This window comes from Rhea pennata, chromosome 1, assembly GCF_028389875.1.
Source record: "Rhea pennata isolate bPtePen1 chromosome 1, bPtePen1.pri, whole genome shotgun sequence".
NCBI classification, from domain to species: domain Eukaryota; kingdom Metazoa; phylum Chordata; class Aves; order Rheiformes; family Rheidae; genus Rhea; species Rhea pennata.
This window is the reverse complement of record NC_084663.1, coordinates 21,695,977-21,720,534: the sequence shown is the minus strand read 5'-3', so window position 1 is coordinate 21,720,534 and position 24,558 is coordinate 21,695,977. Positions and strand designations below refer to the sequence as shown.

Here is a 24,558-nt window from a genome sequence, read left to right as displayed (position 1 = left end):
ATTTTGAAATACATTGATAACATTCTTAACACCTCTGTCTTACCTGTAAAAGACTTCATTGCTGTTGATATCTTTATCTTAGTGTTGCTTAAAAGATTCCTTTGGAAACAAGATAATGAATCACATGGATTTATGCTGATAGCAAAGTTCAAATAAATAAATATGACAATATGCAGTAGGCTTCAAAATATTTGCAAGAGATTGTTACAACTGCAGTTGTACAGTCAGTGTAACTGGTAAATGCTTTTGTAAAGTTATGAGTACAAGTCATAATTGATATTTTTGCTTATACTTCACTTTTGTAGGAGTTGTAAAGTTGTTTTGCATCTCATTGCTTTTATATAAAATAAAAGACACTGTTATGTGGAAACCCAGAATGTGGGTTGACGTCATAATTGGAGAGGTAAAAACAGAAAATTCTCTCCCATTAAGCTTCCATTTCTGGGCTGTTTAAAGGGGTAAGGGGTTTTCGATTTCATCTGTTGTGAAGTTAGCTAAAACTAAGTGGCCAGACAGAGAACCTGCCAGCTAAAGCGAAAAAATAGCAGCAAACCAACAATCTGCCAAATAATAAGAGATACTACTGATCTGAAGGAAGTATTTTCAGTCACGAAAATGTGGTTTTAGGTATGTTACTTTCAATGTATTTATTTTCCTCACTATCTTCAAAACTTAAAAATGTATCGGCCCTAAACAAGGGATATCTCTCATACAGATTATCTTTTCCTCCTATCTCAGTTACCTATATGAATGAGTAGATTTAGGACAATATAAGAATTTCTGTGTTAACAGACTTTTTAATTTAACTAAGGATGGCCATTGACAAAGTGATGTTTCTTTTGTTGTGTATCTTTGAAAGATTCTGGACTGTGAAATTCACTCTTTAATCTGAAATAACCCAAACCATTTTTCAGGGCATATTGCAAAGCTCATTTGTTTTTGTAGGCTTTTGGGGAGAAGTCAAGTGAGAAAGAGGTGGAGCACTTCAGGTATGCTAGGATGTGTTGTTTTTGGAAAAACTGACACTTATTATGGCATTTTAATATGTGGTGAAATAATCTTCCAAGTTTAGAGCAGTAACTCTTAAAACCATTTATACAGCCACCTCTCCATAAGCCTAAAACATTATGTAGTTTTGACTAGGCTGATAGGACGTCAACTACAGATGCACCTGCTGTTTCCTTAAATATTGCCAGATCTCATGCCTTTAATAGTGGCACTTGTTTAAACATTCACAGAAGTACATTATTCTTTTGACAGTCACAAAGAAATGGTGACAAGTCTACCTAAGAATAAAAAATAACATCAAACAACATTTTAATTCTCAGAGATGGATTGATCCATCTCTGGATGTAGATATTGTAAAGATTCTTCACAAATCTTTGTAGAGGGAAAAGATTGAGAATCATCTGTAGAATATTTTCAATGTATTTTAACTCTTTATTTCCTTTTATGTGATAACGTACTGCCCTTGTAAAGCTGAATCTGTATCTGCATTTTCAAGAGATATCTTTTGTGTCAAATGATGATTGCTTTGGCTGTCCAGAAGTTTAGATCTAAATAGATACTACTTTTAATACTGAGGTGATTGGAAAAGAAACTATAACAGAATGTGATATGTTCTTAAGGAATTTCCTTTCCACAGAAAGCCTACACTGACAAGGTGTTGGGAGTCTTTAAGGTCCTTAGACTCCAATAGTTTGAAATGTTCTCCTCCAAACAGCACGAACTATTTATACGGCTACTTATTTTTGTTTTTTCTGTCAGTGATGGTCAGAAAGGAGCTAATAACAGGGTATAGTGGGGACTATTTAACTTTCTTTGGGAACCTCTAAAGATTTTCTACTAAAGGGCCAGTTTACTCATCACTGAACAATATCACATTAGACTCCTTAGTGTTTTAATAAGAGGTGAAGAAAATGGCATTCATCAAAAAGGAAAAGAAAAATAGGCTAAACAGAATAATAAGTTAGAATTTGGATTGAGCCTGAGTATGTCACCATATCTGACATTTTAGATTCATAAGGGGGAGGAATAGGGGAGACTAGAAGGAAGTCACCAGAGAGCTACCAGCCATAGGTTCTGCTTGGCCCCTCTGGGGCTCCCAGCCTGACCACAGGCCCTTGTGCCATGGTGGGGACCATACACTGTGCGAGGTGCAAGGCCTCTTTCCCACACCCCTGGTAACCAAGAGCCGTGTCATGGATGCTGCTTCAGAGTCTGAACTTTCTAGTCCAATGCAAAAAAGAAAATCTTGGAAGTAAGAGAGAGGCTTTTAAAACAACAAAGTAGGGTTGGCAGCCCTACCTGAAAACCCTTTCTCAGCTGGAGAAGGCTTGGCTCTAAATCTGACTCTCTGAGTAAATGTTTTTTTAATTGAAAGTGATTTTCCCTGTGCCCCCTGCTACTGTTTACGCTTCCTGGCCAAGTGATTTTGTATGTTGGTGTTCGACATAGAGCAACTTTGCTCTGGTTGCTTGTATCACTAATTAGTGCGTGCTGGTAGATCATGCGCTTCCCCACGGGACTAAGTGGGTCGTTTCTTCTAAGTGTATTCCAGAAGTGATGTGACCTACCAAAGCTAAAAACCTTGGACTCAGAATTGTAAGATTACTGAAGTGGTCTCTGGACTTGAGAGACTCAATCCTTGCCATAAGCCTAAAATGCTGGATTGAACAACTCTGTTATTAGCTACAGACCTGCAGTATGTTTATAATACGTTTGAGACTAGGCAGGAACTTAAACCCGTGCACGAGTGTCCCTTACCCCAAGGGACAAAAATCACAGACCTCTCAGGGATCAGGTTTGTGAGATAACGGTGTATGTACCACGTTGTGAGTATTTCTGTTTGGAGCAGAGTGGAGAATTCCTTTTTCTGCCTCATCAATTTTAATCAGAAAGGTGGTTATGCTACTGCTTGGCTAATACCAGGAGTTAGAGCCTTAGTGTAAATAAATAAATAGGTCAACTAAGATCCATAAATTAATGTAAACCTGGCTGAAGCATCTTCTGAAAACAAAATGTGATGATTCTCTCTCAACGGGACAAGCGGGAACTGCTTCATGTGATACTATGGATCCTAGTCTAGGATCCACCTCTCACCTGAGACTATTGCACAAATGGGAGCTGTTAGTGCCCAGAGTCTGGTGGGTGAATCCCTCCCCAGCTACCCAATTAGCTAGAAGAAGCTTTGAAAACGACAGAGGAAAATTCCTCTGCACTTCAAGAGGATTTTTTGTCCTCTGTGTTTCTGCAGGTAGATTTCTTGTAAAAGTTCATCAGGGACAAGAACAGACAGTTAACAGTTTATATATTTAAATTTAGTTTTAGCCTGCCTCATAAGAGCAGACATGAAAGGAGGCAAACTCTGCTGTTAGTGAGTTTATCAAGTCTCACCTTTCATGCTTGTATCTGCTGTTTTAAGACATGTGCCTAGTTACATTTAGAAAAGTATTTCTGTAGTCTTTCAGGGGATCTAAGTCCTGTTGTAAACCTGGGTTTAAAATGCCTTAGATGCTCAGTTAAAATGAGAGATCTGGAAGAAATAGCACACTGCCTACACTGCAAGATGAAAACACATCTCTTCTTGTACCCAGAGGTCTTCCATGTAAAAGGATGGTGCATACACATTTTCAGATGTACATATGTGTTATGCATGGGTACTTTTGAGTTTTTATGAATTTTCTAGATTTTTTCCTATTCTTTATCTCCAGCAGCTGAGAAGTGAGATTTCTACAAGACACCTGAGCTGATCTAACCCTGGGCTGAAAGGGATTGTGGGTTCTGGCCAACACGCTCCTCCTCTTCCCTTGTGCAAGCTGTGACTGGTAGCTTATTAAACTGGTGGATAATTAATACAAATAAAAAATAACAAAAATAAAAAATGAATAGGTTTCTGCTGATTTAGTTTCAGTGCTAGTTTAGCACTGAAAAGCCCTCTGTAAGATGTTGGATATGATTTTACTGGTGTTAGATCAACAGAGCAGCATTTGGCTTTTATTCTTCCATTTCTCCCTTTCCATCATGTCCCTTCCCTATGTTTTCTCTATTCCTTACCCGTTTTGTCAAGTGCCCCTTCTTTTCTCCATTCCTTGTTGCAAAAAGCAGACTTGTATGTGATTCATACCAGGTATTATAATGTTTAAATGACTAATCAATTGCTGTGTGTGTATTTCACTTTCTGGTTGGAGTTAAAGGAATTTCTCAAATAAAGATTGCATGGTTTGTGATCTGGGTTTTTTATTTTTGAAGAGACTCCATCAGATCAAAATAATAAAAAAAAGGCCAAATCAATTTCAGAAAGCTTCCTTGGCAACTGATTTGGTTTTATAATAATTACCTGTTTTTTTCAAATGTTAGAAGTGTTTTTTGTTTGTTACTGAGCAGGAAGTCCCTCAGGGAGAAACTATCTGAAGAAAGTGTTGCTATTATTGGTAAAATGAATGATAAATGATTAGGCAAAGTATCTTTGAAAGGTAAATTTTGGATTATTTTTTCCTTCTATGCTGGTGTTACCTGTTTAATGCTAATATGAGATATTTTACAATAAACTCTTTATTCCTCTAAATTTATAGGGAAATCAGCCAAAGCATGAAGTAACAATGATAGAGCTAAACGTGTGATGATGGATCAGATTCATGCAGAAGGAAAACCAAGCCTGCTATCTTTAAGTGATGAAGAAAGAAGTGAAGATGAAAATAGTTTGTATTGGCCAATTAATTTCTAATCAATTTTGTTAATTTCAAGTTTTGACTATGAAATTTTAGCGAAAATTGCATGTTCATGCTTCCTTCTTTTTCAAAACAGCAAAGGTCCCCCAGTATGAAATATCAATAGTCAATTTAATGATTATTGAAGCTCTCCCCAGAGTTTATTTTTTCAAAGTTTATTTCATATTTAAAATTTCTATTTACAGGTCAGTGTTGATTCTTACAAAATTTATATCCTCTCTAGTGAACAGGTTATAATCATATGAAGATAAACAGTTTGGGGGAAAAAAAGACAAAACTGACGCCTACATTTTCTTAATCGAACTTCAGAAACATCTGTTAGAGAGATCTGCAAGCGCCTGCTGCCTCAAACAGCGCAGAACGTTAGGTTTAAGCAGACCATGTTCTCTGCTGTGCTCGATGTGAATTGCGGTGGCGGATGTCCTGACAGTCAGACTTTGCAGGAATTCGGACCACCTGTATGCTCTGGAAAGCGAGAGTGTTAAAGCAGGGTATTCGCAGGAGGATCGGCTGGTATTGCCTGGTTTTGTGCTCTGAACTATCAAACTCGGGGCATCCAAATCCCCCTCCTGCCTGGGCACTTGGAGCTGTGGTTCTCCATTGCCAGCTCCTTGAGGTCTGCTTTCCAGGCCGGCGTGGTTCTGCAGGAGTGCATTGCTAGAGCTTGCCCCAGTAGTGGTCGTTTCCTGAAATGCCGGCAGAAGGGAGATGCCCCCCGCCCCACCTCCGTGCTGTTTTGTATGTTGTCTGTAGTAATGTGTAGCCCTTCTTTCCTCTTGGCCCCTATTGAGAGCGCAGGGATCAGGGCTTGTTCTTGGTTGTTCCTGAGCTTGCCATTTAACCAATATTAATTACCCAGGATTAATATCAACTGCTCTGAAATCTGTTTTTCTAGACAGAGGCGTTGACTCACTCAGGCTCTGCTCAGATCTGAAGATCTATCCTCTTAGCCAGCAATCCTGGTTTAAATTATTCATGTTTTGCTGCTGCTCATTTACTCAGCACCACTGAAGTCTATGGAAAGACTCTCATTTAATTCAATATGGTTCAGGACCTTGGAGTCTTTGTACTTATTTTTATGTTCTTTCCAACATCTGATTTATATGAAAAGTTATATAAAATCAGAATGATTTTGTCTGTGTTATATAAACACTGAAGACTGAATTGGGGAGAAAACGATAGCATAAAAACTGCTCCATACCATCTGCTGTTACAGCTGGAGCTCCAGCAGCACACCTCTGATGCTTCAAACTTATCTGCCTTAGAAAAACATATATTCTCTCTGCCCCCACCCAACCCCAAATAAAACCTTTGTTCTGAAGAAGTGTTTTTTTTTTTTTTTTTTTTTTTTTTTTAAACGAAAACTAAAAATTGATTTCCTTATTGAGATTAAAATACGGCTCCAAACCTTCAGTTCAACTGAGAGGATAAGATGCTACAGCAAAGGACAACAGATCAGGTAGTATCTTAAGCCAGCATTGCTGCTGCTTACAATATTTTCAAACCCTATCCTTGATTACTTTTAATCATAGATTCAGTTTGGTGAGATTTCTCACACAAATTCCTTTTTTCTGACTATACCTTGTTGCTTGTGCAGACACAATGACTTCCAGCTGTCCAAAGAATGCAAACCCTGGCCTTCCATTAAACATATTTCATCAGTTCTCAGTTCTGTGTCTTTTTGCTTGTTCATCCCCCCCTTTTTTTAACTATATATTTTGTGCTTTCACTCAGATTTGAACTATTTGCATTGTATTATTATATTTATGATTTGTATGTTTAAGTGCTAGACTTGAAAACTTTCATGCTTACCTATACCTTTTGCAAATCTTTAAGTTTTTTTAAACTTTTTTGCAGATTTTAGATGTTGGAAAGTCTTTTAAAGCACTGTGAACATCATGTTTCTTTATTGTATACTTGCTTAATGGCGACATTTCAGCCTTTTATCTCTTCAGATGCAGAATTAGACTTCCTGTTTTTCAGGCTACACTGCAGTTGCCTACAGTTTATAGTTGCCACTCTGCCAGTCTTTCCCATATGCCCTCAGCAATGTCATCTACTGGTCTGGGCTTTCACAGGAAGAAGTTTTCCTAAATTTGGAGACACAGGAGAACATGATAATAGGCAGCTTTCCTTCTTTCTGTAACTCAACTTACTTATTTGGTCCTGGTGTTAATACAGTCTAAAATCTGAAAGAGTATCCCGGAGCATCTAATTTCTCACTATAAATTTTGGTCTATCCTAATAATGATGTATCAGGACTTCAGAGGTGAGCCATAATCTTACTCATGGGGTTTTCACTGAGAGAAGAAAATTCTGGAATTAAAACCAAACAACCCTCCTGTTCCCTCCCCGCATTCCACCCTCCAACCCAGAAAGCCTGAGGTTCACTAGAATTAAGTAGATATTATGGTAAACAATCCAATAGGATTTTGGCAGTGTATTTTCAGTAAAAGTAGCAGAGGTGAATTATTTTTAGTATACAATGAGACAGAGAGCTAAGAGATTTCCTGAAACTGGGTATATCATTATTCTCCACAAATTCATTTAGATATGTTTGTTGTCACTCATTACAATTGCTTGTACTGAAGAGGGTTTACTGTTTAAATTTAATTTAATTGTGTTGCACTAATAACTGTGAGCTGGTGAAAACAAGATAAATGATATGCATTGAAGTTCATACCGGGGAAATTGGCTCCAAAGAACTTGCCTTTAAATGGCCTTCTTTTCCCAGGTCATCTGATTTTCATTTCATTTCATTTTCACTAAGAAACTAAGTAGGTTTATGTAAATGCATAATAAAGTCAGGATACTGTGTTGTATTTTTTTAGTATTGCTTCTTTTACATTCCAGTGACCTTAATATTGTAACATTATGTACTTGTGGGAATAACTGATGGTAACAAAATCTGTATATATATCTGAACTCAAGAAATGTAATAATTTGACAGATTTTGAGACAATTTAATCTAAACACAATCACATCTTATGAAACTGATTAATCACAAGGTTTATCCTTCCTACCTAACAGTCAGCAGCTTCAGAGGCCAAGCAAAAGTATTTTGTATCAAATCTGAAAAATTTCAACTCTCTAAGCCTTTCAGTACATCATAATTAATTTAAGCAGTTAAAGCAAATAAATAGATATACAGTTTCTATACTGAAATAAGAGAAAACTTTCCTATGCTGCATTTTTGATTTTTTCTTAGATTATGATTGCTTTTTGTTTCTTCTACAGGAATAACCCCCAGAAATATGCAAGAACTACTTTCTACCCCTAAACAAGACAAATATAAGTTGGCAAGAATTCTAGCTAAAAAGGCCATCAAGGTACATAATATTTGGTAGTTGATTTAATTGCAGAAAAGTATGTACTTGCTAATATCTCTTGTTTCTCTGAGCTTTAAGTTCTCAAAGGTATAGGTTGTCTACCAGAAAGTTTGGAAAACTATATGTGTGGGTTTTTTTTTTATCTTGAGAGATCATGTTGCTATTAGAAATGTTTGCCCCAAGATCCATCTCTGTTCAAGTGAAAAACACTTTTTCAGTGGACTCTATCTACAGTAGCTGCCAAAAACCTTTGAGTTATGTGGTGGCTTTTTTCTGTCCTGGAACAACTGTGTATTAAAGAATAAATGAAGATCACTATATAAATTGGACACCTTAGAAAGATAGTAATTGACATTATTAAGTAATGTACTTATATCTAGTTGTGTGTATATATAGCCCAGCTTTAAATGAATGTAACAAGCTAGCTTGTATTCCATTGCATTATCCAACAGTATTTTTGGGGGAAGAGATTGATGCTGATTATCAGAGAATAGTCAGCAGGACAGCTGTCAGAAAAGGGAAGGTGTTTTTGGTGTGTCTGTTCAGCTGTAGGTCTTATTGGTACATCACTAATAAATCTTCAGCCTTTTGTCTCTCATTTTCAGAAAATGCTTGCAATTTCGAATTCTGTTGACCTTGAAGTTAATGTTGATTTAACTCTGATATAGATGTTCCTATAAAAAATCATAATTTTTGAACACTCATGTTTATTACTTTTTTGATATTTTTAGGAAAAGAAAATCTTTACCATCTGTGGATCATACCCGGTAGTTCGTGAAAGTTTAAGGAAAAAAGGTTGGGTGGAGAAAAGGCTTCCTCATAGAAGTGGCTGGCGGGATGGTACAGTTGACCAATCTTGTAGTTGTCATGAAGATGCTGGGAAGAATGGTAAGGTACCTCAAAAACGTTTCTGATTTGGATGAGAAAATAGATCTATGTGGAAAGTGTTCTGTTCTTGGTATTGATAGTTCTCATAGCAGTGATCAACATGAAATGATTAACTATAGCTTTCTTGTTTGGCATTTCCTTCCTGATTTAAAGGACTTAATGTTGAGGGCTGATGAGAAATTCCAAACGGTCCTGTTTGGAGAACAGAAGGTATAAATTACATAAGGAGCAGAAGAGTGACAAAATAGTTTAGCCCGTCATCACCATCCCATGGTAATTTCTGCGAAGTTAAACTGTGATGGTTTGGTGTGATGGGCTAGAAATAGAATGTGTCTTCAACTGTTTGGAAAGGTGGCTAGGAAGATCTGTGAATATTACTTTTAACATCTGCCTCCCCTTAGAGAAAATTCTGAATTCTTTGTTTTGTGCGAAGAAATTAATCCTGATACTTTTCCTTAGGAAAACCAGGAGAGATTGAGGACTATATGTATGTGAAATATATTATCCCCACACTGACTTAAAAGTAGAACTTTGCAACTTGAGCCTAAAAAGTTAAAGAACTCAGACTTTTCCTTCAATGCAACTTCTATTCACATTTTGATGTGGGAGGAACAACTCATAAAGAAAATAAAATATGAAATAAAATATGAAATATTTCCTTCACAGCAAAACAGTGCTAGTTCCAATCATAGGCAAAGTAGTCAGATGTACCTATGCTTCTTGCAGAGCCATGTAATGCCATCCTTGCCCTCTTGAAAAAGTTTAATGTGTCTGGAACTCTTGCTTGCAGGTGATGGTAGTTCCAGATAGTGGTTCTAAAATAGTGGGTTTTTCCTTTACGCTCTGGCAGCTGGAGCAGTGATGAACCAGTGTGCCCATGGCTTCTGTATTATCATTCCATCTCCTCCTAGTGCAACTGCAGCCTGGTTCTTCATCCTCCAGGTGACAAAACTCAGTTTTGTCTGTGCTCTGAGGTATTTTGAACTAGCCTTGGGGCGTATAGCTACTGTTGTAATATACTTCAGGAACTGTCAGTCTCTTGTCTATTTCTTAATTCTGTGGACTTTTTTTTTTTTCTTTTTAAGGAAAGAGAAATACCTCACGGGAAGAAGTGACTTGCATCAGCAATTCAGATGACATTCATGATTTAATGGTAAGATAATAGACCTGTCTATTGGTTTTCTATTTTGAAGCATATTTTTAAATTTCTTGTAAAATTTGTCATGACAACGGTTTATTTAATTTTCTTCTTTTTGTAAAAGTTATTTTTTCTGCTTTACAGTCACAATGGGCCGAATTTTGCTGAGAATCAGAAACATGACACAGAACATGACACATGTATTTGCCTTGAGGCTAGCAGAAAGAGATGCCAGTATTTATATTTATTCTAGAAAGAATTTTTTCTCTATAACATGTAATGCTGCAGTCCAGCAATTGCATATAAAAAAATCATACTAATAAGACCATGGAGCCTATGTTGAATCAGTTAGTACATATCAGATGGAATTGAATTGATAAGTACAGAGTTAATATTTGATGGTGAAATTTGTGCCTAATTTGCATCAGCCAAACAGTTAACTTATGTTATATACTACCCAAAGCAACACTTGTGGCTCTTGCTTTGTCTTATTGTATACTTGCAGAAGCCAGTGTCAATCTCCTTGTTGTCCACAATGGGAGACAGAAGTTCTTTGCACATCTAGAAATGAAGATTTATTGTGCTTGGAGATCAGGCAGAACTGAAAGGGTTCCTTCAACAATACAAACAATATATAGACAATACTATAGGCTGTATCATATTTCAAAAATGTACCTGGGCTTGCTTTACTGTCACAATATGTAAAAATAAACTGCTGCTCATGTACAGGTTTTGGATGAGCTTCAGAGCACGTGAGGAGTAGGGAGGAGAGATGGTTTGAGTCCTTCAGGTGTATTTGACCTGCACTTAGTCCAGCTGATTACCACTTTCAGTGTCTGCCATATTATGAGGATGATGATGACTTGACAAGTTGGCCTTCGGGATCATCTTTTAGAGAGCACTCTAATGTTGTGTGGCTCAAAGGCAGACAGGATTTGTATATAGACTAAATCTGGACAGTCCTTATAAGTGTGTACTGATATGTGAGTAAACTGAGAACATACTACATCTGGCAAGGTGAGCATGTCTGCTGCTGGCATTGCCTGCTCTACAGTCTGGAATGAGTTGCCTATATACCTGAGTGCCTATATACCTTAAAATACATTAAAAAGACAGTCAAATGGTCCTTCAAAATACATGTTCTGACTAAGCGATTGCAGTAGCATGAATTTCTGAGGCTTTGTAAAAAAAAAAAAAAAAAAAAAAAGTGTATATATCTCTTTGGAGTCTAATATTGTTATGTGGTTAACAATTTCCAAGGGCTTAAATCTATATGAACATAATACAATTCTTTTTTTACACCAGTCTAGGATGGTGAGAAATGAAGATGCCTCTTTGTTCTGGACTGTAAGAAAGGATGCTATTAATTGCCATAGCTTGCATTGTGACCAAATGTTGAATCATTTTTCAAAAACTGGCTCCTTTACAACTAAAGTAAGTTGCTTACTGAAGTCATATGGTCCCCAAGTTGCAGATGGCAGTTACTTGTGCTTCTAGGTTTCATAGAGGCATATGCAAGGATCTGGTTTCTTTGCAAACTTGGTCACCAATAAGTGAGATAAGAAATTAATACTAGGCTGTCTATGAAAATGGGATCATACTCAACATTTCCATCAATGAAATTGATTTTGTTTTTCTCTATAGTGACTGTTATAAAGGAGTACTAGATTTTTGCAGTTTCTAAGTTTCTAAGAGAAACATCAATTTATTTAGCTTTTGTATGCAGAGCCCTGGACTGTAATCAGAGCTTTTTATTGGTACGGAGCACATGCAGATACAATTACAAATAGGGTCCATATGAAACTGTGTATTTTGCTAAGCTCATGACCTTGTCATAATTAATCTTTGGAAAGAGGGGAGAGATTGAAAGAAAGTTAGTTAACTGCTTATTCTTATTTATAGATGTAATCCTCTGTCAAAGGCACTAGCATTTCTTCAAATACTTATGTCACTATTTTGTATTTGAACATGAATGTAGATATCACAGAGTTATCGCAAATGTATCTAAACTAGCTTCCCATTTACACAAAACAAAGTATGTTAAAACATTTGGTGAGGCTTCAGGTAGCTTATTTGAATTTAACTTCAGAATTCAAATTTGGCTTTATTATTTGACTCAGATAAAAGACAATCATTTAATTGGTTAACTAATTTGCAATTTTAATACCTCAAGAACTATTTTATGTAGCAACAGCAGAGAAATAAGGACAAGTGGAAGAGAGCAGCTATAGTAAGTGGAATTCCAGGGGTTAGTTTTTTTTGTTTTAAATCCTCTCTTGGCTTAGAACCTGGTTTCTTGAGAAAGTATGTCACCCTTCAGCCAAATTGCTATGTTTTCAACCAGCAGAAGTGCTTGAACTGATTATCCCTCACTCTACAAGTGGTGGTTAGGCAGCAGGCAGTCTCTCCATAGACTTCCCAACTGTGCGTCTTGCCTCAGTGCTGCAGTATGGCTTTGGGTTGTATTGTCAAACTTGTTGGGTTACTTTGATATCAGTAGCCAAGTTTGGAAATTAGGCTCTGTCTCTGGATGGTGAGATGGGAGAACAGGACCTTCAGGGAGCTTCAGATCTAATCTTCTTCCATTGACTATGGAGGGAGTTTAAGGAGATAGGCTCTACTGTTTCATGAGATGATTTGACCTGAATTAACTGCTGGCCTAGTCCTTAAAGCTCTGTTTTACCTACCCATCATCCCGCCTTTCTCCCTGCCATACACTAGTGCCAATTATCTTGAGCCAGCTTAGGTGGTCCTATGATTTGGTTTAACTCACTAAAGCAGCAAATAAAAAAGCTTTTTTCTCTCTCTTGGGTTAATCAAATTGACTTGCTTCCAGATATGTGTTCCTGTCTTTTCCTGAAGGCTCTTGTACATGTTTTTGACCCTCCTCTCAGCTAAACTACCAGGTGACCCAAAGTTATTCACTTTATTGTGTTGGATTCATTTTCTGAGAGATTGGCATACTGAATTAGATTGACAGGTAGTCTGATAAGCAAGCCTGAGATTGAAGGAAAGAGGAGAACTACCTATTTCTTTTGCAGTCACAAGCAGTTAGAATTGTCTAACCTGTATGGTTATAATTGTATTAGCAGAGCAGAGGAACTGCATGCTTTGTAAAAATGTCCATTTTAGTTTTGGTGAATGTCAAACAATTTCGAATATCCTTTTTCATTCAGGAGTACTATGGTATCATGGTGAAGGCAGAGCAAATGTGTATAATTGAATATATGTGTATATAACGTGTGTGTGCATAATATTACTATTATTTTTTTAAAGATTGGACTCTGTTTAAATTTGAGAAATTTACCATGGTATGCTGAAGCAAATCCTCATACCTTCTTTCCTCGTTGTTATGGTATTTGCATGGAAGATGAAAAGCAAGATTTTATAGGTAAGTCACTTCTCATAATTTCAGTGTTCAACCATGGATATTTTAATATACTTAACATTTAATCCAGGAAATACTGGACACTTGCCTATATCTAGTAAAATGACTTGGATGGCACCATTTAAGTCATATGCTTACCATTAAAACAAGTGCTAAAATACTGTGTTAAACTAGGTCCACTCAGCACCTTACAGCATCAAATATACTCTCCCAAATTCTGCTGTTTCACTGTGTGTGTATCCTCACTCCTGCAAGACCTTCAACATGATAATACGTAAAAGCAGTATCTATTGTTTTAGATGTGCTGGTGAAATCCAAAATAACACTCTTACCATGCAACTGGAGAGTACAAAAAGGCTTATTTTAAAAATGCCTCATTTATCTCCAGAGTCTTTCAGAAAGGTGAAGTAGCTTGATTAGTCATTCAGCAATCTAATTCTAGCATGTAAGCATAATTTACTTAACTGAAGTTTCACAGAATCACAAGAATCACAGAATGGCTGAGGTTGGAAGGGACGTCTAGAGATCATCTAGTCCACTGCTCAGGCAGGGTCACCTAAGGCACGTTGCCCAGGATTGTGTGCAGACAGCTTTTGAATATTTCCAAGGGAGGAGATTCTACAACCTCTCTTGGCAGCCTGTTTCAGGGGTTAGTCGCCCTCACAGTAGAGAAGTTTTTCGTCTTGCGGAGGACTTCCTGCATTTCAGTTTGTGCCCAGTGCCTCCTCCTATTGCTGGGCACCACTGAAAAGAGTCTGGCCCCATCTTCTTGACACTTCCTTCAAATACTTGCACCCATTGGTAAGATCCTCTCTCAGTCTTTTCTTTTCCAGACTGAACAGGCCCAGCTCTCTCAGCCTTTCCTCATATGAGAGATGTTCAAGTCCTTCAATCAACTTAGTAGCCCTTTGCTGGACTGACTCCAGTAGCTCCATGTCTCTCTTGTGTTGAGGAGCCCAGTATTGGTCACAGTACTCTAGATGTGGCCTCATCAGGGCTGAGTAGAGGGGCAGGATCACCACCCTTGCCCTTCCTAAGGCAATGCTCTTCCTAATGCAGACCAGGATATCACTGGACATCTTGGCCGCAAGACCCCGTTGCTGGCTTATGGTCAACTTGTTGCCCACCAGGACTCCCAGGTCCTTCTCCACAGAGCTGCTTTCCAGCAGGTCAGCCCCCAGCCTATACTGAGGCGTGGGGTTATTCCTCCCTAGGTGCAGGACCCTGCACTTGCCTTTGTTGAGTGTCATGAGGTTCCTCTCAGCCCATCTCTCCAGCCAGTCAAGGTCCCTCTGAATGGCAGCACAATCCTCTGGTGTATCAGCCAGTCCTCCCAGTTTTGTATTATCAGCAAATTTGCTCAGAAGACACTCTGTCCCTTCATCCAGGTCACTGACGAATAAGTTGAACTTATGGGACCCTTATGGGACTCAGTACTGACCCTTGGGGGACACAGCTAGCTACAGGTCTCCAACTAGACTTTGCACTACTGATCACAACCCTCTGAGCTCTGCCTTTCAGCCAGATCTCAGTCCACCTCCCTGTCTGCTTATCTATCCCATACTTCCTGAGCTTGCCTGTCGTGATGGTATGGGAGAGAAGATTGGCTTTAAAATCAAATTCTTTTTTTCCTATTACATGACAGAAAAGAATGAAATTTTCTACCTTTTGAAAGTGAGCTTTAATGCACAAATTGTAAGCCTGTAATAATATTTACAGAACCTTTGAGAAAGATCAGCTAGTGGGTCATAATCATAACCTATCTTTTACTTGAAAAGTGGAGGCATCGTTTTTTTCTTACTTTTCTAAAAGTGTTATGCTGCTAATTTGTACTAAAGCTGAAAGTAGCAATATGCTCTAAAATGAGGCCTTTTTTTTTCTTTTTTCTTTTTTTTTTTTTTTTTAATTTTCAAGGTAAGAGAGACTCCTTGCCGGTGAAAAGTGTTGGTAGCATGCTAGATATTTCAAGTAAATAATTGGCATTGGAGGGAAAAAAGGTATTTTAGTTTAATAATTGAGGAGCTAATTTAAAGTAGTCTTATCTTACTGCTATTTTGTGCCATGGCAGATCCTAATACTTGGCTGGGAATAAGCAGCACACCGACAAGTTGTAAGGCATGTGTTGCACTTGAAGCCTATCTTATGAAATACATACTTTTGCCTTAGGTCTGTTTGACCTCATGTGCTCCATGAATCAGCCATCTGGAACAGTAAAGCACCTAGTGTTTTTTAAAGTTTTGGCCAAAGACACCAGTGCTGATTCTGCACCACTAAAAGGCTTTGGTGTACAGAGGAAACACATTGTTGTTAGATTTTCAGTGATGGTGAAGTGGAAAATGGCCACAGTAGGAAGGTCTTAGAGGTATATATACCCTATAATCTTTATTCAAAAAGTTCCTCCCTTTTTTCACTGCCACACCGGATAATAGGTCATTTCACTGCATTTCCCCAGAGTCCTTTAATTAGGATGATTGTTGTTAAGCATAAAAACAGAGATATTATGCAACAATTCAAAAAGTATGGGCACTGATTTAATGTCTCCCAAATATGTATGCCTAAATATATAGAACTTTTTTGTGAATGTTATGGATGTTAAGGTTTTTTAAGTAACACATGAATAGCATTGGCTTTTTAATTATATTTCGAATGAGTGAATGGTTAGTGGTATGAGGAAAAGGAACTTTGCATGGTTTTAATTTTAGAGCTTGATATAGTTCAGATAACTGCTTCAGACTAAGGAGGCTGGACAGAATTCAACTGAACAGTCAAGTTCTGCCAGTCCTCTGTCTAAACTAATTATTTTTTCATATATTGATTGAGGGTTAGTCAAGAGATTATGAGTTTTACCAATGTTTGATTTTTAGAGGGCAAAAGGTAGTGAACTACCTTTAGAATTGTTAATAGATTTATTAGATTTAGTGAAATAGAACTTGTAATAATGTGATTTGTTTTAGAGGACTTCCGGAACACAGCAGCTTCTGGCATACTAAAGTGGGTTGTTGATCTCAATACTGGCAGTAAAATAGCACAGAAGGCTGAAATAAAAAGCAACAAGAGAGATGTACACTCAGATAAAGGTATTTCTTGAGCATCATTATATTGTGTTTTATTTTTAAAAGTGGCCTGGAAATAGTTTGTAGAGTGTACATTTTTAAGGGATACTTTTTTTTTTTTTTTTTTTTTTTTTGGATTGGCATAACTTGGAATTTGAAATTTATTATTGTCACAGCTGCTTGCAGTTATAGCAGAGAAATCACATTTTCTCCATCACTTAAAATTATTATACACAAAAAGTATTAGAAAAGCCTACTGAGGGCCCCAAATTCTTAGTGTAACTCAAATCACATTTTAAAAACAGACAAGTTGACTCTGTTTAGCGCTTCTATTCCATTCTGCTGCAGTCCACAGTGTGTTTTACTGATGGAGGAAAAGGAAGGTTTTAAAGGAATAGTCTACCTCTTACCTACTGTTAGCGCACACTGGTTTAGCACACGGTGCTATGTCACATAATATAGTTACATTTTCACAGCCCTTACTAGCTGATGTTGTTCTACCTCATCCCTTTTGTTGTCTTTAATCTTCTTGAGATCTTATATATAAAAATGGCTTCTAAATAAGCAAAGAAGTCTTAAAAAACTTACGGGGATTACACTTGCCTCCCTTGACAGCAGCAGAAATTCTTGCTGTCCACTCCAGTTCAGTTAGATCAGGGATGATGGCTGTGTTTTCCAGAGCTGGATAAGCACAGAAGCTTGTTATCTGCAAACTTAATCAGCTGTCCATGATGTTGGTGTAGGCCCTGTGACTTCCTGAAAAACAAATGAGCCAGTTACAAATGCCTGGATACTGTGAGATGAAAGTTTACATTTTGGATATAAGCAAGATATAACCATACCGTTCAAAAATTTTTCAATTCTGTGGAAGTGGGAGCTGAGAAGATAATCATGATAGGATGAGTGGATACTGGCATGAGTTACTCCTTGGTGGCAGGTTAATGATAGGAGGACTGTGAGGAACTGCAGAAATAAATCAAAAATCTACTCGAGAGAGGGATGTCAGTCCAAGTAAGGGCAGACTGACATACAGAATTCTAAAGAGATATTTGTCAGAAGAAAACTATGAGAAAGTTGAGTAAAAACCAATCCTGGTATAGTCAGGCATTTACTGAGCTCCTGGCTATTCCACTGCCTGGGCGCTTTGCATATTTATGTCAGCATTTTTACGTTTTAGACTCGTGTCTTTCAGTGGATGATTGGGAAAGACTTGCCAGATGTGAATATTGTCTTACACTAGAGGAGCTAGAAATTTGCACGGAGAATCTATTGTACATCTAATCATGCTTCACTGAGCCAGGAGCTGCTGAGTGAATTTTTCCATATTTACAGCACATATTTTCATGCTGTTAATAAACTCCAGTTCATACCTCAAGACTCCCAATGTTTGAAGAATGGTGAAATACTGCCATACACAAGGGGTCATTTTCTGGCTGAAGGACAGTGTTTTCTAAGGAAGTGACAAGTTTTTCTCAAATTTGGTGTTGATCCTATTTTAAATATGGAAGTCTCCTTGTGACTTTCACTGCATGATGTTACGAACACCAATATAAGTAATTTTTTTACCTTGATTTCTCTTTTAAAAAAGAAAATATCCCAACCTAAGCAAAGAAAGTACTTTTCAATCAAAATCTAATCCTCTCCTTAATATGAAGATAGCTATCAGATATAAGGTTAGTTCTTACAGTTAATAAGTTCTTAAGCTCTGGAACATTTTCAGTTGTAATTATATCTGTGCTTATACAAAGTGTCAGGAGATACCATTAACACCCCCTGGCCTATTTTTTTTTTTGGTTGATTTTTTAAGGTTCTGAATGTTATAATGAAATGAATGTCAAACAGCTTCCTGGAAAACTAGTAGACATGGCTTGCCTTGTGTGCGAGACCTACCTTGAGCAGATGCAACATAAAGACATTGACAGAATAGCTGATGGTTCTGCCATACTCAGTGAAGAGAAATGGAATGAACTACTTGATCACTACTATTGTCTTGTTCAGTAAGTTTTCATTGCTACAATTAACTACTTTAAATTCAAGTCCTGGCTAAAAGTTTAGATTAGAACAATGAATAGGACATTACAGGGCAAATAGCCCCATGCTACTGTAAGGTATTCTGTGACTGTCTGTGTGACAGTCTGATTCAAAATGTTGAAACTAGCTGGTCAGAAAAGTAACTCTAATGTTCAATTTAACCAAAAAGAAATTATTTTGGCCATTCAGAGCTTCATTCATCTCAAAGAAACTTGCAAAACAATGTAAGATGAAAATCTAAGCCTGTTAGAGGGAATGTATTCCCTTTTGTGAAACTAATAAGCATACACATAATGCACAATGGAAAGGACAAACTATAGAGTTTATTTTAGTAGTATGAAATTCTTTCAGATAGATACCATTATTTTATCTATGGCTACTGGATTTTTTTTTTGATTTAATAGTTTGGGATTTTTTTCACAGAGATGTTGGTTTGTACAATGCAGTGGTCCCTGAAGTTCTTTTGGAAGGCAGAGGAAGAGGTCAAAAATATTGAATAGCCTTATGGCTACTCATCAGCAGTATAACAGATGTGGATTTAGACCATAGCCTTAAGATAAACTTGAATGATATACTTACTCCATTGCAGAAAAAATTAATCCACTAGATTATACACTCATTCATTTGCCTCTTAACTTGGGCCTGCACACAAAGCAAAAGGGTTGGTGCTCTCAATAAGGAGAATGCTTAGTGTGCTTGTTTGTTTTTTCCCTAGGTGTTAATATTTCTGGTCTGCTAGGTCTGACGTAAGGAATGATTCCCTTTCTCTTTCCTGTAGCTACCCTGGCTCTGTTCCTACTTCATATGCTACCCATATTGCAAATTTTCATATGCCAGTTATCTGTAGTCAGGAGCTGTATTATTTGGAAAGAAGACCGACACTGTTATATTTATTAATCCTTGGTTTCATTATATCACTAAATTTTCCAATTCCTAGACACTTCAAAATTGCTTTTGAAATTAATCTTAAGTTTGTATTTGAGGAAGACACCATACAGCAAGAATAGCAGTATGTTTGTCATGTGGCCATAACACTATTTGAAATGTGTGAGTGAAGGCTTGCTTCTTAAAATTAAACCTCACCCACAGTACTCCTGACTTTCACCTGATTACTCTTCTAGTCCTTTTGGAATGAGGAAAGCATAAATGTAGAAAAAGCCCTAAATCCTTGCTTTTCTATGCTTGTTTCATTTTAGGTGGATGTATTTATTTGTAATACAAGAAGTAGTATCTTTTTGTGTTGTTAGGAAAAAGTTAAATGTGACTAAGTCCTTATAAATTGCTTTTAGCGCAGTGATGTGTAAACTAATACCTTATACTGTTCTGTTTGCAGTGAAGGTGCTGTCATTTGCAATGCATATAGTTATATTAGCCAGTGTCAAACTATTCTATCCAAAATCAGGTCAGCAAATCCACAGCAAGCTATAGATGGTAATCGCAACATATGGATTATTAAACCTGGAGCAAAATCTCGTGGCAGAGGTAATAACTTCTTTATCTTTCACTGGAGAAGTTCATTAGCTGATTACAGAATCAACTTTTGGAGAATGTTCGCAAAGCAATATTTGTACCTGTTGTAAAATTGACACTTTTTCAAATAGTCTTCATATAGTTCTTTTTATTTAGATCTTCTCCTTTTTCATAATTAGAACCTGTTTAGTACCTTACAAGATGCTGAGAAGTCTGCATGTTGAAGGAAAAAACTTGGTAAATTCTTAACTTAATAAATTGCCATTATCTTTTATTTCACATTTAAAGTAAAATTTTTATATGTTTGTTCAAGGATAATGAGAATTTATTTTCTTTAGTTTTGAGCAGAATCTAGTTCTCTTACTCTTGAGATGGGGACTTGTTATTATAAAACTCTGACTTCTTTTGGTTGAAGTGTGCCAGTGCACTTAAGAGAGAGAGGAGCTTCCCATTCTGGGGGAATACTTTTTTCCAGCAAAATACTGTGCGTATACTGAGCTGAAAACATGTAAGTTCTCATTCACTTCAGTGTGTTAGTATGGAGCCAGCTGTATGCTTGAGAACCAGAATGTGCTTAAATGTTTAAGGATCAGAGTCAAAAGTCTGACGTCAAATAATGTAAAAAAATTATTTTCATTTTGTATTTATTATTTCATCTAATCCATGTAAGCAGATAGGGCTGTTGTGTCCAGTTCTCCTGCAAGTCATCTTTTTTTTGATAATCCCTAATATTCTTCTACTGTGCAAGTATAATGGTACCGTATATTACAAGTGAGTAAAATTAATGGAAATTTTTACATGTATATTGCCTCCCCTTTCATTCAACAGCTGTCAGTACACTAGTGCTTACATTATTTTTTTTCCTCTTTCAGATATTGTATGCAAAGATAGACTGGATGATATCCTGAGGCTAGTAGAGGTGACAGAGGGATGTTCAGTAAAGGAAAATGAATGGGTTGCTCAGAAATATATTGAGACACCGTTGTTAATCTATGACACAAAATTTGACATCAGGCAATGGTTTCTTGTCACCAACTGGAATCCTCTAACCATATGGTTTTATAAAGAGAGCTACCTGAGGTTTTCTACACAACATTTCTCCTTAGATGATCTGGACAGGTAACTAAGGAAGGATAAGCAAAATTTATGTGCACAGAAGTGAATGAGCAAGATTACACTGAAATGTCTGTAGCATATCAGATACAACATTATGATTATTTTCAGATATTGTAATATTTTACCTATTATGGAGTTTCTGTAGTTGCATTTCAACACAATCTGTGCTAATATGCTATATATTGCTAAATCAGTCTGGGGCTGTGTTTTATAACATGTCACGTTAAGAATCTTTAACCTGTTTTGAGTAATACAGGAAGTTTAGTTTAGCGGCATTTTAGAATGCTGTCACTAAAAAAATACAGTGTTATATGATTCACTCTTAAATATATGACACTTTTAAAGTCAAATACTTTAGATATTTAGATAGATAGAGATGGACACTGCTACAGTTTGAGAAAATTCTGTATGATTTCTATTTGAAAATTTGCATTATTCTATAAATTGGTATTTTTCTAACACTCTGTCTCAAGCGTGGCGCCTAATGAGGTGAATCACGAATGTGTGTCCACAGTTAGTGTTTTCCACTGATTATCTGGCATTGCTCAACACAAGGAATCTTTTACAACCTTTACTGGGTATCCTGATAATGCTGTGGTGAGGATGGAAGCATAGCCAGACTTAATTCACTGAGTAAATTTTCTGTACCCTGGTTTCTTATCTAAGACCCAGGAAGTGAATACAGTTCTCTTCACTCTGACATTTTAATAAAAAATTATCCTTTATTTCAAATGTGAGGAAATTAAAGAACCTGAAAATGGATTTACTCTCCAAATTCTATGGCTTTTAGGGCAAAGACGATTTTGCTTCTGGTGTGATCAGTTCTGCATTTCTCCTTAACCTGCATTTTTTGAGTTTTCTACTGTTTGCATCTGGGCAATACTTTGTATCTGCTTCCTTTACAGTTCGATTCATCTCTGCAATAACTCTATCCAGAAGCATTACAAAAATGCCTCAAATAGGAATACCCTGTTGCCCTGTCACAATATGTGGTCCAGCACTAAATTTCAGGAGTACTTAGAAAAGAAAGGTCACAGCACTGTGTGGCAAAACCTTATATGTCCATCAATGAAAAAAGCCATCATCTACACGATGAAGATGGCTCAAGAGAGTGTTGAACACAGGAAGAACAGTTTTGAGTTATATGGGGCAGATTTTATTCTTGGGCAGGACTTTAAACCGTGGCTAATTGAAATCAACACTAGCCCAACTATGCTTCCTTCAACCCCAGTCACAGCAGAACTATGTACCCAAGTACAAGAAGACACAATCAAAGTAGTTCTCAGTAATAAAACAAATGGCAAAAACAAGGATACAGGAAAATTTGAACTTCTCTGGAAAGAGGTATGGAGGATATAGCATTACATTCAGTCTAAGGATAATTTATTCTGAAACTTGTTTTGAAGTTTAAGTAATGTTTTATTGACATAGGAGATTCAGTTTAAAATGGAGCACTTAAATCAATTGTATGTGTAACAGAATACTCCTATGACTTTGTGCAAAATTTAAATATTCCTTCTTTTACTCTTAAGTCTAAAGACAATGACTTCAAGCAGATCAGCCATTTGGGAATGGTTTAGTGTGTAGTTGGGCCCCAAATCACTGTTAAAATGGAAGAAAAAGTATTTGTGCTTTTTAATCTTACTGAAGATATTATTAGTTTTATCACATTTTTAGTATGCATTTTATATCTGCATTCATGTAATTTCATATAATTTACTTAAGTGTGGAATTTAGTTGTATTCAGTCTGTAAAACTGAATATACTATATATAGATCAGGAATCAGTGCAGTGCAGGAGAAATCTGCCTTTATTTAGAGGAAATCAGATGGCATAATTGCTTATTATATTTGTATAAATCCTGGGTTGGGGGGAGCTTAGTGGTTTTACTGGACTCTTGTCTATAAAGCATTCAGCTGCGTGTGAACCCAGGACTGAAGTTCTGATCTATACTGGGTACTTCCTCCAGTGAAGGTTGCAATAAATAGATGGAATCACTGTATCCTATTAATATTTGACATATCATCCTATATCAAATGAGCAAAATAGAATGTACCTTTTGGTTTTCTTAAAATTTCCTTACATATTTTTTCTACTTGTTGTAGACATGAGTTGTTTTTATTTTTTTTCATTGCTTGGGAAGTCAAACAAAAGATCTAGCTCACATTAAGACTTATGACTCAAGGTCTTCATAGGTTTTGCCATATTCTATGCTATACATTTAGAATTAATATATAAGACTGCAGGATCTTTATCACTTAATATTTTGAATCTATCTGAATGTGATACATATCTCTGTTTCTCTCAAGGCTCCTTTGGATCTGCCTCCATTTAACGTAACAGATCTTTTAATAGAAGGAGTTGGTATTAAAAGATCAAGCCAGAAGGCTACTCCTGTCATGAATGTTAACTTTATAGGATCAAGGATACCTCAAGAGTCAGCTAAGAATCCTTCAACCAGCTGCCAAAAGCAAGAAGAGTCAATGGTACCTCTAGATTATGACAAACAAAATTTCAAAATTGAAAAAGAAAAAAATGTTCTTTATAAAGTACCAGAGCTTCTCAAGAGGCAACGAGGGAAAAAAAGTAAAGTAAAAGATGTAAGGACAAAATCCCTTGGGTACACCGATTTCCCAAGCTCTCCCGTGCAATCTATGCAAAGCATTCCAGATCAAAGACTTTTGCCACCTATAAATAAAAGCAAAGGAAGAAAAGATGCAAACTTCTGGAAAATACATCGAGCAAGTCTTTCCTTTCCAAGCATGCATTCTTTCAATCTGCCTTTACATCAGTCTTCTAAAATACCAGGTAGTATTTGCTTAGCAGATATTGAACTGTGTCATGAGCAGCATTTTTAGATGCTTGATGCTAGTAACACAGTGTAAGTATTTAGTTGATTTGTCTATTTTGTTATACACTTGTATCACATCCACTGTTCTTTCAATCCTATTTTCATTTGTAGTTGTATTTAATTTGATTTATTTCCCTTCTGGGTTCCTGTTATCTGTAGAGCAGAATTTTTCATTAGCTGGCAACATTAATTCACAAGATTTCTGATTGCATTACAGGAAAAAGTGTCAGTAAAAATAGCTATTTCATCTCCTATGTTACCTGTAAACATAGGCCTGTAAACTCCTCTCACAGAAATCTTAGATTTGATTTAAAAGAAATAAAAAGAGTAAAGAGAGATTCCTATTGTTTTAAGGCATTGTGAAGATGTTGATGTACAAACTTTACATTAAATTTGTATCCCTATCATTGTTCCCTGTGGGTTAACGAGAGGAATCTTCTTACTAAGTATGTTGTCAAATATAGCATAAAGATGTGTCTTTTAAGATACTGTTTGCCAAGACCAGGAACAAACAAGCCATTTTGTTGCCATCTAAAATATTGCAGCTGAAACTTTTTATGTGCT

General features: G+C 36.7%; 1 protein-coding gene across 1 annotated transcript; it reads left to right on the top strand.

Annotated features, from left to right (window-relative positions):
* Positions 1-4,621: 4,621 nt before the first annotated feature.
* Positions 4,622-24,001, top strand: TTLL8 (tubulin tyrosine ligase like 8). Its single transcript, XM_062587806.1, has 12 exons — positions 4,622-4,700; positions 7,968-8,059; positions 8,791-8,947; positions 10,033-10,100; positions 11,391-11,519; positions 13,362-13,476; positions 16,428-16,550; positions 18,334-18,523; positions 19,891-20,039; positions 20,900-21,146; positions 22,049-22,487; positions 23,453-24,001. The coding sequence occupies exons 1-12, from the start codon at positions 4,622-4,624 to the stop codon at positions 23,999-24,001; spliced, it is 2,337 nt and encodes a 778-aa protein (XP_062443790.1).
* The last annotated feature ends 557 nt before the right edge of the window (positions 24,002-24,558 follow it).

Excerpts from the sequence above, each read along its gene's own strand:
- TTLL8 (XM_062587806.1), top strand. The coding sequence starts at position 4,622 with ATGATGGATCAGATTCATGCAGAAGGAAAACCAAGCCTGCTATCTTTA. Across the intron at positions 13,477-16,427 it reads TGAAAAGCAAGATTTTATAG|AGGACTTCCGGAACACAGCA; the intron begins GTAAGTCACTTC and ends GATTTGTTTTAG. Across the intron at positions 18,524-19,890 it reads CACTACTATTGTCTTGTTCA|TGAAGGTGCTGTCATTTGCA; the intron begins GTAAGTTTTCAT and ends TTCTGTTTGCAG.